General features: G+C 47.8%; 1 protein-coding gene across 4 annotated transcripts in view; it reads right to left on the bottom strand.

The window, feature by feature from the left end:
* Positions 1 to 13490, bottom strand: part of FERMT2 (fermitin family member 2) — a 53330-nt gene that overhangs the window by 27611 nt on the left and 12229 nt on the right. For all 4 annotated transcript variants that reach the window (XM_027703971.1, XM_027703973.1, XM_027703969.1 and 1 more), the window contains exon 2: positions 6578 to 6811. In XM_027703971.1, coding sequence (XP_027559772.1) covers positions 6578 to 6811 — 234 coding nt within the window. The remainder of the gene's footprint in view (positions 1 to 6577; positions 6812 to 13490) is intronic.

Here is a 13490-nt window from a genome sequence, read left to right as displayed (position 1 = left end):
GGAATTTAAATATTTATCTGGGCAAAAGCCAAGCTCTCCACTTGCTGACGGGGCCCTGCAGCTTTGTCAGGGCATCCCACAAAGCCTCCTGAGATACTCAGTGAGTTCTATGGGCGCAGGATCAACTTGGGCTTCCCCTGGCAGGGGCTTTGCCGGAGCCTCCCCAAATTCTGGGGGTAAATTCCAAGCACCCATTGACTTACTGATTTGCTGAGGGAGCAACAATCTGCAAAACCACCCAAAAATGGGGTCAGCGGGGTTTGTAGTGGTGTGAATGTCCGTGTGAGTGGTACCCAGAGACAGAGGAGGAAGAGGAAGAGGAGGAGGCAGCAGTGATGGAGCCAAGCGTTACTGCCAGGCCAGTAAAAAGGGCCATTGGAGACACAGAGTCAACAAACACTGAATGTCTGGATGTTTTTTTTCCATAAGTGGGACGAAATCCCCAGACTCCCGTTATCCAGATGCCTCTCAGAGCACAGGCAGAACTAACTACAAGCCTTGGCCCTGAAGTGGCTGAACTTCAGCGAAAGTCGAATTAAACTCAATTAAATTAAGCCTCACAAACCAGAGAAAAACAATCCACTTACGCCCTCTGCATCGGCCCATAAAGAGCAATCCCAATAATTCCAAGGAAGGCAGTAGCACTGGGTTTGCCAGCATCTCCTAATGTCTTCAGGATGAAAGTCTATTTAAAGGGTCTCTGTCAACAGCAGAGTAAGGATGAAAAAATTCACTGACTCACACGGTGACACAACCTGATGCTGCTCGACAGGCAGAACACGACCGGGGTGGAGAGAGGGGGGAGAATGGAGGGGTTTTTTTTTCCCATTTCAGACACTTTGTAATTAAATCTCGTTATTTCCCTGACACCAGTTTCTGGGGTTGGTCTGGATCCTCCACGACAGCTGAACACGGGCAGGCAATAAAAGGGGAAGACGCCGCCGTTGGCAGCGGAACACTTGGGCCTCGCAGTTAAAGGGCCGAGTACATTGCAATCTGGCCAGCTCTCGAAATGGTAAGATTTCCTTCCACACCCATCCCCTGGACATATTTAGAAATCGCTGTGCTGCTGCCAAACCTCTCTGCTCGTGGCGGGGAAAGGCAGCAAACCCTTCCCTGGTGTTTCGGCGCGTCCGTCTGCACGCGAACGCCACCACCTCCCCCCCAGAGCATCTTCGTGAAGCTGCTGAGCATCCACTGACTGTACCCCGAGATCACAGGATTATTTAGGTTGGAAAAGATCTCCAAGACCATCAAGTCCAACCTGTGACCGGTCACCACCTTGTCACCCAGACCAGAGCACTGAGTGCCACGTCCAGTCGCTCCTTAAACACCTCTAAGGATGGGGACTCCACCATCGCCCTGAGCAGCCCATTCCCGTGTTTAACAACCCTTTCTGTGAAGAAATTCCTCCTGAATGCTGGTGTTGCTCCCCAAATCCACCTGCCCTGCCCCGAGATGCTCATGTGCATCTACCAGAACTCCATTTTGGCTCCATGATTTTAGGAGAAACACTATTTTACTTATCAGCGGGGTGTGAAGGAAGAAAAGACGGTTTAAGAGGTTTATAATGGAAAAGCACAGGGTGGGATTCTTGGGGTTGTCCTGTGCAGGGCAAGGAGCTGGACTCAATCCTTGTGGTTTCCTTCCAATCAGGATATTCTATGATTCTATGAACTCCAGACAGCTTTGCTCCTGGAAAGCAACCATGCAGGGGGACGTGGCTCAAGCCCTGGGAACGCTGCACATCTCTGACTACCAAAGGGTTTCAGTTTTGCGAAAAAAACCCAAAACAAAACAACCAACAACCCCAAAAATCAACAAACAGTGGCTTTTTATAGAAGTCTTTTTGGCAAGAGAGGGCGTGGAAATGTTACAAATACTTCAGGAGTCACAGGACGTTCTGTCCTGGAGCACAGACCGTTTAGAAAGGGATTAAAAAAAGGTAGGGTCACATTCGGCATCGGGACTGCGGGACGGTGTCTCCTTGCCTGGGCTGGGCTTGCATCCCACCACTCCCAAATGCCATCCCACCACTCCCAAATGCCACTGTCACCTCGGCTCGGGTTCCATTTGGTGGCTGGAGGCTGAAGAAAGGAAGGCTGGCTGCCACCTTCCCATCACTCACAGAGTCTTGGGAACCTCCTTATTTTGGGGCTGGAGAGGAGATGGGAAGCAGCTCATCACCCTCACGGGACTCTTTGCATCCCACCCCTCCTCACTCCACAAGCTCCCTGAGATGGGACCACCCTTACCCCATGTAAGAGGATTTCCAATTTTCCAGCATTCCTCACCCCCTGGGAGCTGGGGATCAGATTTAAGATGGGATGTGGGCACGGAAGCTGCCACTGCTGGGCACAGGATGCTCCCCAGACTTGGTTTTCCAAAACAGGTGACTAATTCACACGGAGCTCCCTGAGGATTAGGAGGCAGCAGCTGGGTGTGATGCTCTAAGAGGCTCTGGGGAAAATAAAAAGAGCCTGAAGGGAATTTCTCAGCCTTACACAGCCTCAGGGTGGGTAAGGGAGGGAGTAGTCATGAATTTTGGAGCGTTTCCTCCCAGAGCTGCCTCCTCCCAGCCCCGGCACTGAGTCCTCCTCCCTGCGCTCCCAGCTCCCATCAGCATCATCTGGAATGATCCCTGCTTCCCTGCTCAGGCTGGAGGGCAGTGTAGGTCCCAAATCTTCACAGCCAGAGGAAGAGGAGAAGGATGTGAGCTTTTATGCTGTCACAGCATGTCCCCTCACCCTGCGGATCCAACATATGTCGTTTCCCCAGGAGAAGGAGCATCGCCAGGGCAGGAAACGTCAAGGCATGGGAAAAAACTTTCACACTTGCTGTTTGCTTTTCCTCTCCCACGTGCCCACACTGCAGCAGCAGAGCCTGCCTGGAGTCCCTTAGGGCTCCCAGGACACATGGAAAAAAACACAGGCAGCAGTAGGAGAAAGGGGATGCTGGAAAGAAGCAGCTTAAGGGCATGAGCAAGGTCTGCTGGGCTGGAATCAAACAAAGCCATCACAGAATCATAGAATCCCAGGATGGTTTGGGTTGGAAGGGACCTTAAAGACCACCTCATTCCAACCCTCCTGCCATGAGCAGGGACACCTTCCACTATCCTGGGTTGCTCCAAGCCCTGTCCAACCTGGCCTTGAACACTTCCAGGGATGGGGCAGCCACAGCTTCTCTGGGCAACCTGTGCCAGGGTCTCGCCACCCTCACATGGAAGAATTTTTTCCTCATCATGGTGGAAAAGAGGATTTTTCCATTTGTGGTTATGTGAGATGATGGGTTAGCAGGAGCTCTGCAGTGGAGCCAAATCTCCCACCTCCCCAAATCCCACTTTCCAGTGAGGATATTCCCACTCACACCAATAAAGTGTCGAGTGCAGCTCCATCAAATCCCACTTGGATATTTGATTTCTGGGTAGAAATATCTCCCCACTGGGACGATGACAGGAGGGAGGGACACAGGAGCATCCCATCCCAACCTCTGTGTCCTGCTGCCAGTTGGGCAGGAAGCACAAATATCCCTGCTGCTCCAAAAAAAAAAAAAAAAAAAAAGGGAAGTTTTACTTTCTCTTTCTCTGGTCTTTAATTGCAGATCAAAACTGGCCCTTCAGGCTGGAGTCGCCTGCCAGCAGCTGCTCCCGGGCAGGATTCCAGGCCACCCTTTGGATGAGGGCTGCCCATCCCATCCAAAACCCGCTCCCCTCCTCTCCTCCTGCCTGCTCCTGCCACAGGCAGGGTTCAATCCATGCTGTTAACCCTCCCGAGTGGTTGCTGTGGGAATGGAGGGGCTGCAATCCAGCCGCTGGGAATGAGAGTGGGTTTTTTTCCGGCTTCACACGACCTCCAAGAAAGTGAGGGATGTGCGAGTGGCTCCGGCATCTTCCCACAGCCACCTCCGGGCTGCCTCCTGGGAGCCACAGGGAGCTGCCCTTTGGAATAACTTCCCTCTGCACAAGAACAGAGACTTCTCTTTAAAAATCAACCACGCACTGCAAGGGTGACACCTCTGGGTACGATTTCAAGGGAACACAAGCGAAGGACGACCCTAAATAATCCACCCACGTGTGTTCCCGCTTGTGCATCGAGGATTTTATAAACACAACCAGCCAGAGTCCTGGCAACAGCAGGAATTACTTCAATTACTCATTAATGGTGCTTTATGCTAAAATTACTGAGGTGTGTAATTAAGTGGTCCGGGGGCAACGACAGCAAACAGGTACAGCCAAAATACAAGCAATTCACAGGTACAGCTCTGTCCTAACTTCCCTGGGCCCCAAATTCAGAAATCAAGGGAGCTGCAGACACAAGGACGGTGCTGGGATCACTGCTTTTCCCTTCCACCTTGATATATCTACTCAGTTTTCCTTGGGAAGACAATTAGCTTGATTAATATGGGGTATGAGAGCTCTCTGCAGCCAACCCGTGCAGGGGTGCTGCGGAGGGCAGGGGAAGGTCATGGAATAAATCAGGGCATGATAAACTGGGGAGGGAAAAAAGAAGAATCACAGAACCATTGAATGGCCTGGGTTGGAAGGGACCTTCAAGACCAGCTCATTCCACCCCCTGCCATGGGCAAGGACACCTTCCACTCTCCCAGGTTGCTCCAAGCCCCATCCAACCTGGCCTGGAACACTTCCAGGGATGGGGCAGCTACAGCTTCTCTGGGCAACCTGGGCCGGGGCCTCACCACCCCCACAGGGAAGAATTTGTTCCTAATATATAATATACACTTTTATATTATTTATATAAGATATATAAAAGTTAAAATAGATTAGATATATTATAAATAATAGTATTTGGACATCTATAGTGGTATCTGAACACCTATATATTATATATCACTACAGGTATCCTTTGTGGTCCAGGGAATGGTATTCCCAGCCCCTCCAGCTCCAGCAGTGCTGTCTCCCCACATCCCAATCCCTCTTCCCTCAAGCTGATGTTGAGCTGATGTCACCACCTTCCCAGTAGCTCTGCTGAACATCTGACTCCCAGTAAACACAAAGGCCAGGGCTAAACAAGATTAAATCACTGTATTTGGCCATGTAGTTTCTGCCTTCCTCAAACAGCTCAGGCTGGTAAGAGTCACTAAAAGGAAGGTGAAATTTCCAGTAAAAATCCTGCTTTCCTGAAAATCAGGAACGTTAATTTCAGTATGTCGGATTCCCTGGAAGGAAAGTCAGGATCATCCTTGACAGATGTGCTCCTGCTGCCTGCTCAGAGACCTCCTACCACAGCTGGGCTGCCACTATCCCAGCAGCTTTTCCCTGTTCCAGATCTTTAAATATTAGGATTATTCTGCTGGTTTGTTCATAAATACACCGAGAGCTGAAGAAAAAGCTGCTTCGGGTCGATGTAAGGCTCTGAGTGCTCAGCAGCATCACTGACAGATCTTCTGTTCTGTGATTAAATGTATCAGAGTTTCCTGACGTGACTCACTGCTGGAGAGATTCAGCGGCGACCAAGTGACCTCCCCGTCCAGCACGACATCAAAAAGGCCAGTGGGACACAGGGGGAAAAGCCAAATCCACTCGGAAATAATGCTGGCTAAGCCTTTTCTATTTTAAGGAGAGGCTGCCCAATATCTGTGTTTTGAAAAACACCAAAAGAACCAGGAAAGAAACAGCAAAGGTTCGTAAGCAGCTATAAATACCGACCAGACCACGGATGCACCGGACACCGCACGTACTGCCGAGCTCTTCCTGCCTCACCAAACAACTGGGTCAGCCAAGAGTAACCTCAGCTGCCTTCTGAGGGCAGTAAATAGATTTACTACGGCCCAGGTTGGGTTGCAGGCTCCTTCTGGAAGGGAGGACTCCAGCCCTGAGCACCTGAGTTCCTCAAGGTGGAATTACCGTCTCCTCGTTGGGGTTTTTTTTTTGGTGGGGAGGAAGAAACACCAGCTTTTGGGATGAGGAGTTTGTGGAGGTGGGTAAAAAGCGACACATTAAAGCAAGATTGATACAAGCCCTGTGTACCTGGCAGAGAATGACCCCTCCTTTCTTCTGGGCTTCTCCTCAACACGGAAAAGAAGGCGAAGAAGAGTCAGGGAGGAGACAGCAAGACTCGGTTCCTTCCCTCCACCAGACAGTTTTACAATGAAGCATCATCACTTAATCCCTAATGTGATTTTCCACTAGAAGAAAACCCACAGGGTTGGCAGGTTTCCCACTTCAGGGTTTGCTTTTCATCCAGCACATAAATTTGCAGGGAAAAAAATTACGACCCAACACCAACAGCTTTAACATCAAGTAGAGCTGCTGCCGCCCCGCCTGCGACAAAAAGCGAGGACAGCCTTGCTATGGAAGAGAAATCAGCACAAAAAATGTACTCTTTGTAAGTTTTTGGTTCAACTGGTCCTGCTATTTAAGTATTTGCACATAAAACGGCAGATCTGGAAGGGAAAAAGAGCGGACACCCAGGCTGGTTGATGCCCAAGTGACTGGTGGGTATTTGAAACCCGAAAACACCGACGATTTGGGGAATTTACGGGACAAGCCCGTGCACCGAAGGAGAGGCAGGAGCCAAACCAAACGCCAGCCTCCCCACGAGCGTTTTGCAGCACTTACTGAACGTTTTGCAGATGTCAGAAACAGCCTTGAAGACCCTGTCGGAGAAGTTGACTTTCACCTTGACGTACTTCATGTTGGGCAGCTGCAGGCGGAGCAGCTTGTGCTGGGGGGTGAACTGGAGCTTGGCATCCGCCTGTATCCCGTATTTATCCAACGTCCAGTGCGTTTTAAGGAGCCAAGTTTTCTTCTTTTCCCACCACAGCGCGTGATCCGACCAGTCCTTCTTGACATCTGGAACAAAGAAGCCATTTTTCCCCGGTTAGAAGCGGGACCAGAATTAGCCTTCAAAGGACAAAAGAAGTTTAAATGTGTTTAACTGAGAGGCGACTATCGACCCAAAAAACTCCAACGGCCCCTTTCAGATACAAATGGCTGCTTGTACTCAATGCTATTTTGAAGCCACCACGGATGTAAAAGCAGGGAAGAAGCCAAGGGGAATAAGGATGAACACAACCGTCCATGGATCACTAAGCCCAACAGTGATCCTGGCTGGAACATGAAGCCAAGGGGTCATGAGCGACCTGATGACTTCCCCAGGAGGGATTTTGCACAGTTTTTTGGGTTAACTCTCAATTCTAGGGTTTTCCCCATCCCCACCATCCAGGACACCTGTGTTATCCAAAGGTGAGCCCAGCCACCTCGGCACTCATGGAAAGCAGAACTAGGAGGAGGTTTGCAAGGAGAATTCAACAGGAACTCCGTATTTTCTCCCAAGACTTTCAGATTCTACAAAGAAACCCTGGAAAATTCCCCAATGAAACTAAGAGTTACCTCCCAAAGGAACAACAGTGCAAAACCCAACAGCCACGTCTCCTTCCAGGAGATGGAAGGAGGGAATGGGTTGGAGGGATGGAACCACGGGGTCTTTGAAGGTCACCTCCAAGTTGGGAACCATTTGGGGAACCAAAGCATGGTGATAACTCCAAAAGACAGACACTGTGCAATGTTTTCCCTAACACCTGGAATGTTCTTTGCTAACACCTGCCCTGCTCTCCCAACGGCCCCGTGCCATTCCTGCAGAGCATCTCCCACTCCAACAACCACTGATGATGCAGCACCCCCTGACCACAGAAGAGAGAGAGAGAAGGAAAGGAAATGAATGATCCAGCATTTTGCAAAGCTCTGCTTAGCCTAAGCCCTCCACATCCAAAAATACCGACCAGGGAACATGTCAGCATCCATGGCACCAGCCAAAACTCTCATTTCAAAGGAAGAAACAAGGATGCCATCCAGGCAAGCACGGGAGAAGCTCAAGAGGCTGCAGGACAAGTTGCAGGGTCACTTCCGCACTCAATATTGGAAATGGTAAGAGTTAGCAGTGAGTTTTGAGCTTGTGGGCTTTGAATGTGGATTATCTGAATTTTTGTAACAAAAAAGAAGCACTTTCCAGGTTAAAGCTCCAAGTTAAATATCATATTTGATATATAATTAATAAAATTAATACAATAGTTCAGTTTTCAACTCCAGATCTCCCTGTGATCCCGGATTGCCAACATGAAACATCAGTTTAACCTAAATTAACACCACCAGCTGACATTTATTCCAAGAGCTCCTGCCTCCATCCTTCAGGAGTGATGCTTGTGCAGGGCACCAGCCAGAAAGCCAGGAGCAAATCCAGAAGGATCCAAGGGCAAAGCCCCAGCAGACACAGCACCAAGGAACACACTCCAGCACTGACATCATGGTGGGACTGTTGGCGTGTCCTGTGCAGGGCCAGGAGTTGGACTGGATGATCCCTGTGGGTCCCTTCCAAGTTGGGATATTCTATGATTCTGTGATGGTGAAGATTATCCCTATAAGCCAAGTTTGAACTTAACTGGGATGAGAACAACGTGACAAGTGAACTTTTTTTCTGTCCCTATCTAAAAATGGGATCTTGAGCTCGGGGTCACTGAGAAAACCCAGCAGGAGCTGTTCTTTTTTTTTTCTTTGAACTCCTGGTTTAATGGCATAATCATGACTCCAGACAGTGGAAACGTTCAGCTGGGCTTTTCAACAGCTTTGTACAATCAAATTAAACAAAACCAAATATAGAAAAGCATGCAAACTTGCACAAGCCTTGGCTACTCGGAGAAAAATCCGAGAAATCATTACAGTGGACTCTGGTAATGAAGTCCAACTTCTGCCCTACTGAAAGCTGAACCAATTGGCACTGAAAATCGGGGGGGAGGAAAGAAAAAAGACGTTTTTGAATCACTAACATTTATGCCTGACAGAGGGGGTTTGGGTTTATGCTGCAGATTAACCTTTCAGCCCATGGCACAAAGCATCGTCTTCGGGCCTGAGAGTAATTAACACTTTGAATTAACAGTGAGATGTTGGTTACAGCCAGGAAGGTAAAGGTCTGTGCCTGTCCCACGGGGTAGTTATATATAAAAGAGGTTGGCAAATGTTTAGCAGCTGCCTCATGGGGTTGAGTTCAACATGCTGACAAGAACCTTCGGTGCTTTGCCAGGGATCCAGGATTGCTTGGAGCAATCCTTGCACACCAGGGAATGCCAGGAGCCTGGTTAAATCTGATTAAAGGTCTACAAATCTTCACCAGGGTCCCAATCCTTGAGTTACTGATTTGTGGGGGTTACAGTTTTATGGCAAGGCTTGTTATTTCAGCTCAGGCTTTTCCCACCTACTACTGTCAGTCATTGGCCACTTCATATTTATCACCTCGTCATACTGATCAACTTATTCATATTTATCAACTATTACCAATTCATCAGTTGGCCATCTCATATTCATCAGGGCTCAGGTAAGGCTCCAAGCACTGCAAAATCACTTTAGAGAACACAGACTTAAAGGGTTGTACAAGTCCAAAGCCAGGCTGAAAATCTTTGCCTGTAAATCCAGAAGTTCCTCTGAGCTGCTAAATGTGATGGGCATGGTCCTGTTGGAGCAAGTCCAGAGGAGGCCAACAAGGTGATCAGAGGGATGGGGCACCTCTCCTACGAGAAGGGAATTGGTACTGTTGAGCCTGGAAAAGAGAAGGCTTTGGGGATGACCTTCCAGCACCTGAAAGGAGCTACAAGAAGGATGGAGGGAGACAATTCACAAGGGCCTGGAGTGACAGGACAAGGGGGAATGGCTTCAAACTGGCAGAGGGCAGGGTTTAATGGGATATTGGGAAGAAATTCTTGGTTGTGAAGGAGGTGAGGCCCTGGCACAGGTTGCCCAGAGAAACTGTGGCCGCTCCTGGATCCCTGGAAGTGTCCAAGGCCAGGCTGGACAGGGCTTGGAGCAACCTGGGATAGTGGAAGGTGTCCCTGCCCATGGCAGGGGGTGAAATCAGATGGTCTTGAAGGTCCCTTCCAACCCCAACCATTCCATGATTCTATTAAATGAGCTGCACACTTGTGTAAGGGTCACAACAAATCACTGCTGCTGCTGCTCCCCTTCCAGGCAAGGAATCTGCCAGGTGAAGGCAGCAGGGATGTGGAAGCTGGAGCTGACGCAGCATCAGCTGGAGCATGGGCTGGGGACAGGGAGTTCCAGGAGCCCAACCCCAGCAGGGAAAGGGAAGCACGGCGTTTCCTTCCTGGCATCAAAAATAATCCCTGCTCCCTGCTTCCCCCCCTCCTCCCCGTGCAGCCTGAACTGAAACCTCGGCTCCTGGGAGCCCGGAAGGGCTGGGAAACACAGCTGTGATTTTTTTTTTCCCCAGGAAGAACCTGGTTTTGCATTTGCCTCCCAGAACCGTGCCAAGAGGCAGAGACATGGCACGAGTGACGTTCAGGACATTTTGTACCGCAAACCCCATGGAGCTGTTCCCCTTGGAAAACCCTTTCAGATGGTCCTGGGAATGCAAGAGGCATCTTAAATCACACAGAAGGCTGCAGAGACCTCTGTGAGGGCAGAACATTACGAGAAGGAGTGAAAGACTGCTCAATAAAGTGTTTTAAACCTGACACATCCTTAGCTTTCAACCCGTGCCGGCACCTCGCCGCAGTCACATCCCACCAGCTTGTCCAGCATTCAATTCCAACTGCAGGTTTTAATTCCCACAGCAACCACTAAATTCACATCTACAACTCAAGAACTCACATCTCAATTAAGGCAGAAAATCAGCCTTAATTGAGATGCACACAGAGTGTATTTTAATTCACAGAGAATTAAATTTAATTCACCCCCCCAACCTCCACTCAAGCAACAAAGCTGAATTTGGGCGAAGGGCAAAAGAAACAGAGGCAGCCCCCTCTGATAGTCCATTTATCCCATTTATCCCAGGAGCAGGAGCTCCAAATGCTTTCCCCCCTGCCAATCCATGGTTTTTAAAAGTCCCTTTTCTGCTCTGCTGCTCCAGCAGCTACTGCAGCTCCTTCCTCCAGGAGCACTCCCGACACTTGGCAGCTCTCCGGGCGAGCTTAGGACTCAGCAGCAGTAGTATACAAGTCTCCAGCGTTGTATAAACACTGTATTTTCCTTGTTATTTTGGGATATCCCATACTGCAGATGGGCTCTCCTTCCCTGCACTCAGGACAATGGAGCCCTGATACACTGAATAAATCTCTTTTTTTCCCCATCCCCAGTGCGCAGTTGAACCCCATGGGATGGATATCTGGAGGGCAGGGGTGGTCTCCACCTTTGGGAAAGGCTTCTGTGGGGTAGGACCAGATTCCTTTCCACACACACATCCAGGATTAAATCCACAGGAGAGCAAAGAGCCTACAAACACCCTCCACCACATTAACGTTGGGGACAGATTACTAAAAATCTCCTGCATAAGCTTGAGTAGGTACAGAGGGAATTCTGCAGGCCTGCCTGGGCTGGATCATGGATTTCTGATGGATTTTTGGAGACAAAAGATTTGCAGCTGAAGCTGGTTTGCCTGCAATACTCTCCACCTTCAGAGCAGCAGTGGATGCAGCCACAGCAGAGGTTTCAGCTCATTCCTTAATTATAAATGATGGCTTTTAGAGCAACAGGATTCTTCAGCATTCCCATGGGAGCAATCCAAAAGGATCCTCCTCCTCCAGAACAAAACATGGCAGAACTAAAGGCCATCCATCCCACTGGGTGTTTTTCCAGAGGAGCTGAATTAGCTGGTCCTGGCTCTTTCCAAATGATGTGTGAGCACCAGAGGTGGGTTTAATGAGGATTATCCCTGCTCTGGTCTAGTAAAAACTTGGGAAGTCGACATGGAAAAATGGCTTTCCATTACACCATCCCTCAAATTTTTATTTATATATATATTTTTATATTTATATATATATATTTTATATTTATATATATTTTTATATGTATATATATTTTACATGTATATATACATGTGATGTAAATGTGTATATATGTTTATATGCCTAAGATTTATATATGTAACTATAAAATACATGTTATAAGTACATATTATATTAGAGACACTATATATATGCTATATATTATATATTATAATTATAAGTAATATATTATTATGTCATATAATTACACAATATATAATATAAAGATATGTTTATATTTAAATATTAGGCATGTAAACAGACACATATATACATTTCCACCATATATACACATAAATAACATATATGCATACATAATACAGACAAAACCTAATTATATGCACACATAATATATAAACACACAAAATAGATGCATATATAAAATAAATGTGCATATATACATCACATACACAGATATATACACATATTTAAATGCCATATATCCAAGATACAGTGCAAGGACTCAAACCAACTCACAAGCCAGGCATTTCTTCCTGCAAAAAGTGAATTTTTACCTGATAATCTACCAAAAAAAACCAAAACCAACCCAAACATTTCCAGCTTTTCAATGAGTTTGGTGCAGTTGGGCTGAAACTGCCCAAGGGTTTTTATAGGAAAATAATAATTAAAAAAAAAAGTGGTCTGCATTATTTTTTGTTATTTTTTTAATTTTAAAATTAATATGAAATCCACGTTTAACTGAAAAAATACAGACGTGGACAACCCCCCAAGTGCAGGCAGCTGACAGCTCAAGAGGGGTGTTAAAGTACCTTTACGCTCAAATTCCTGCTGATAACACCTTAATCCAGCACTCCCAGCTCCAAGGACTTGCCAGGAGCTCTCCAAGCCTGAGGCTGGGTGTTGGCTGGATCCGTGCTCCTCCTGGGAAGCTGGAGGGGGAGGAAAAGTCCTTCAAAGAAGAGACTTCCAGCCAGAAATAGCTGGGAAGGGCCCTGGGTGAGCTCAGGGATGGGATGGACCCTTTCCTCCACCTCCTGCTCCCTCGGGATGCAGTGCATGGCCACCATGCATGGAAAACAAGGAAAAAACATTTAAAAACTTGAAAAGGAGAGAAAAGTAAGACTACAAGTGAAAAAACCAGAAACCAACCACCAAAAATCACTGCAGAGAACCTCCTCTGGTTGCTCTGGTGGGTTTTCCCTTTCCATGTGTCCACGAGGGATGAAGGCACAGCTTCACAGCACCAACGAAATCAGAGAATACAGCAAATATTCCCAAAACATTCAAAAGTGACAAAAAGTGGCTAATTTGGTGCATGGAGCAGAACAGTGGTGCTGGGGGAGGGCAAGAAGAGAGAAGAGGGAAAAGGGAAGGGAAAACAGGGGTGAGGGAAGGGAAGGGAAGGGAAGGCAAGGGAAGGCAAGGGAAGGCAAGGGAAGGCAAGGGAAGGCAAGGGAAGGCAAGGGAAGGCAAGGGAAGGGAAGGGAAGGAATACTCCATGTTGGCAGGGATCCAGGGATCCACAAGGATCATCAAGTCCAACTCCTGGCCCTGCCAAGAGACAGCCCCACAGCCAAGAGAGCTGATGAGGGTCCCAAAGACGCTGAAGATTTTTCATTACATTTATATCTAAAAAAAAATTATTTTTATATATATTTGTCCATATATTTATTTTATATAACTATATATTTTATAAATGCATAAGTACACACACATACACCCACACATCTGTATAGATGAAT

Source organism: Neopelma chrysocephalum, unplaced genomic scaffold (genome assembly GCF_003984885.1).
Source record: "Neopelma chrysocephalum unplaced genomic scaffold, ASM398488v2 Primary Assembly neopelma1_253, whole genome shotgun sequence".
Taxonomy (NCBI): Eukaryota; Metazoa; Chordata; class Aves; order Passeriformes; family Pipridae; genus Neopelma; species Neopelma chrysocephalum.
Note: the sequence above shows the minus strand (reverse complement) of the source record. Positions and strands in the feature narration are given on the sequence as shown.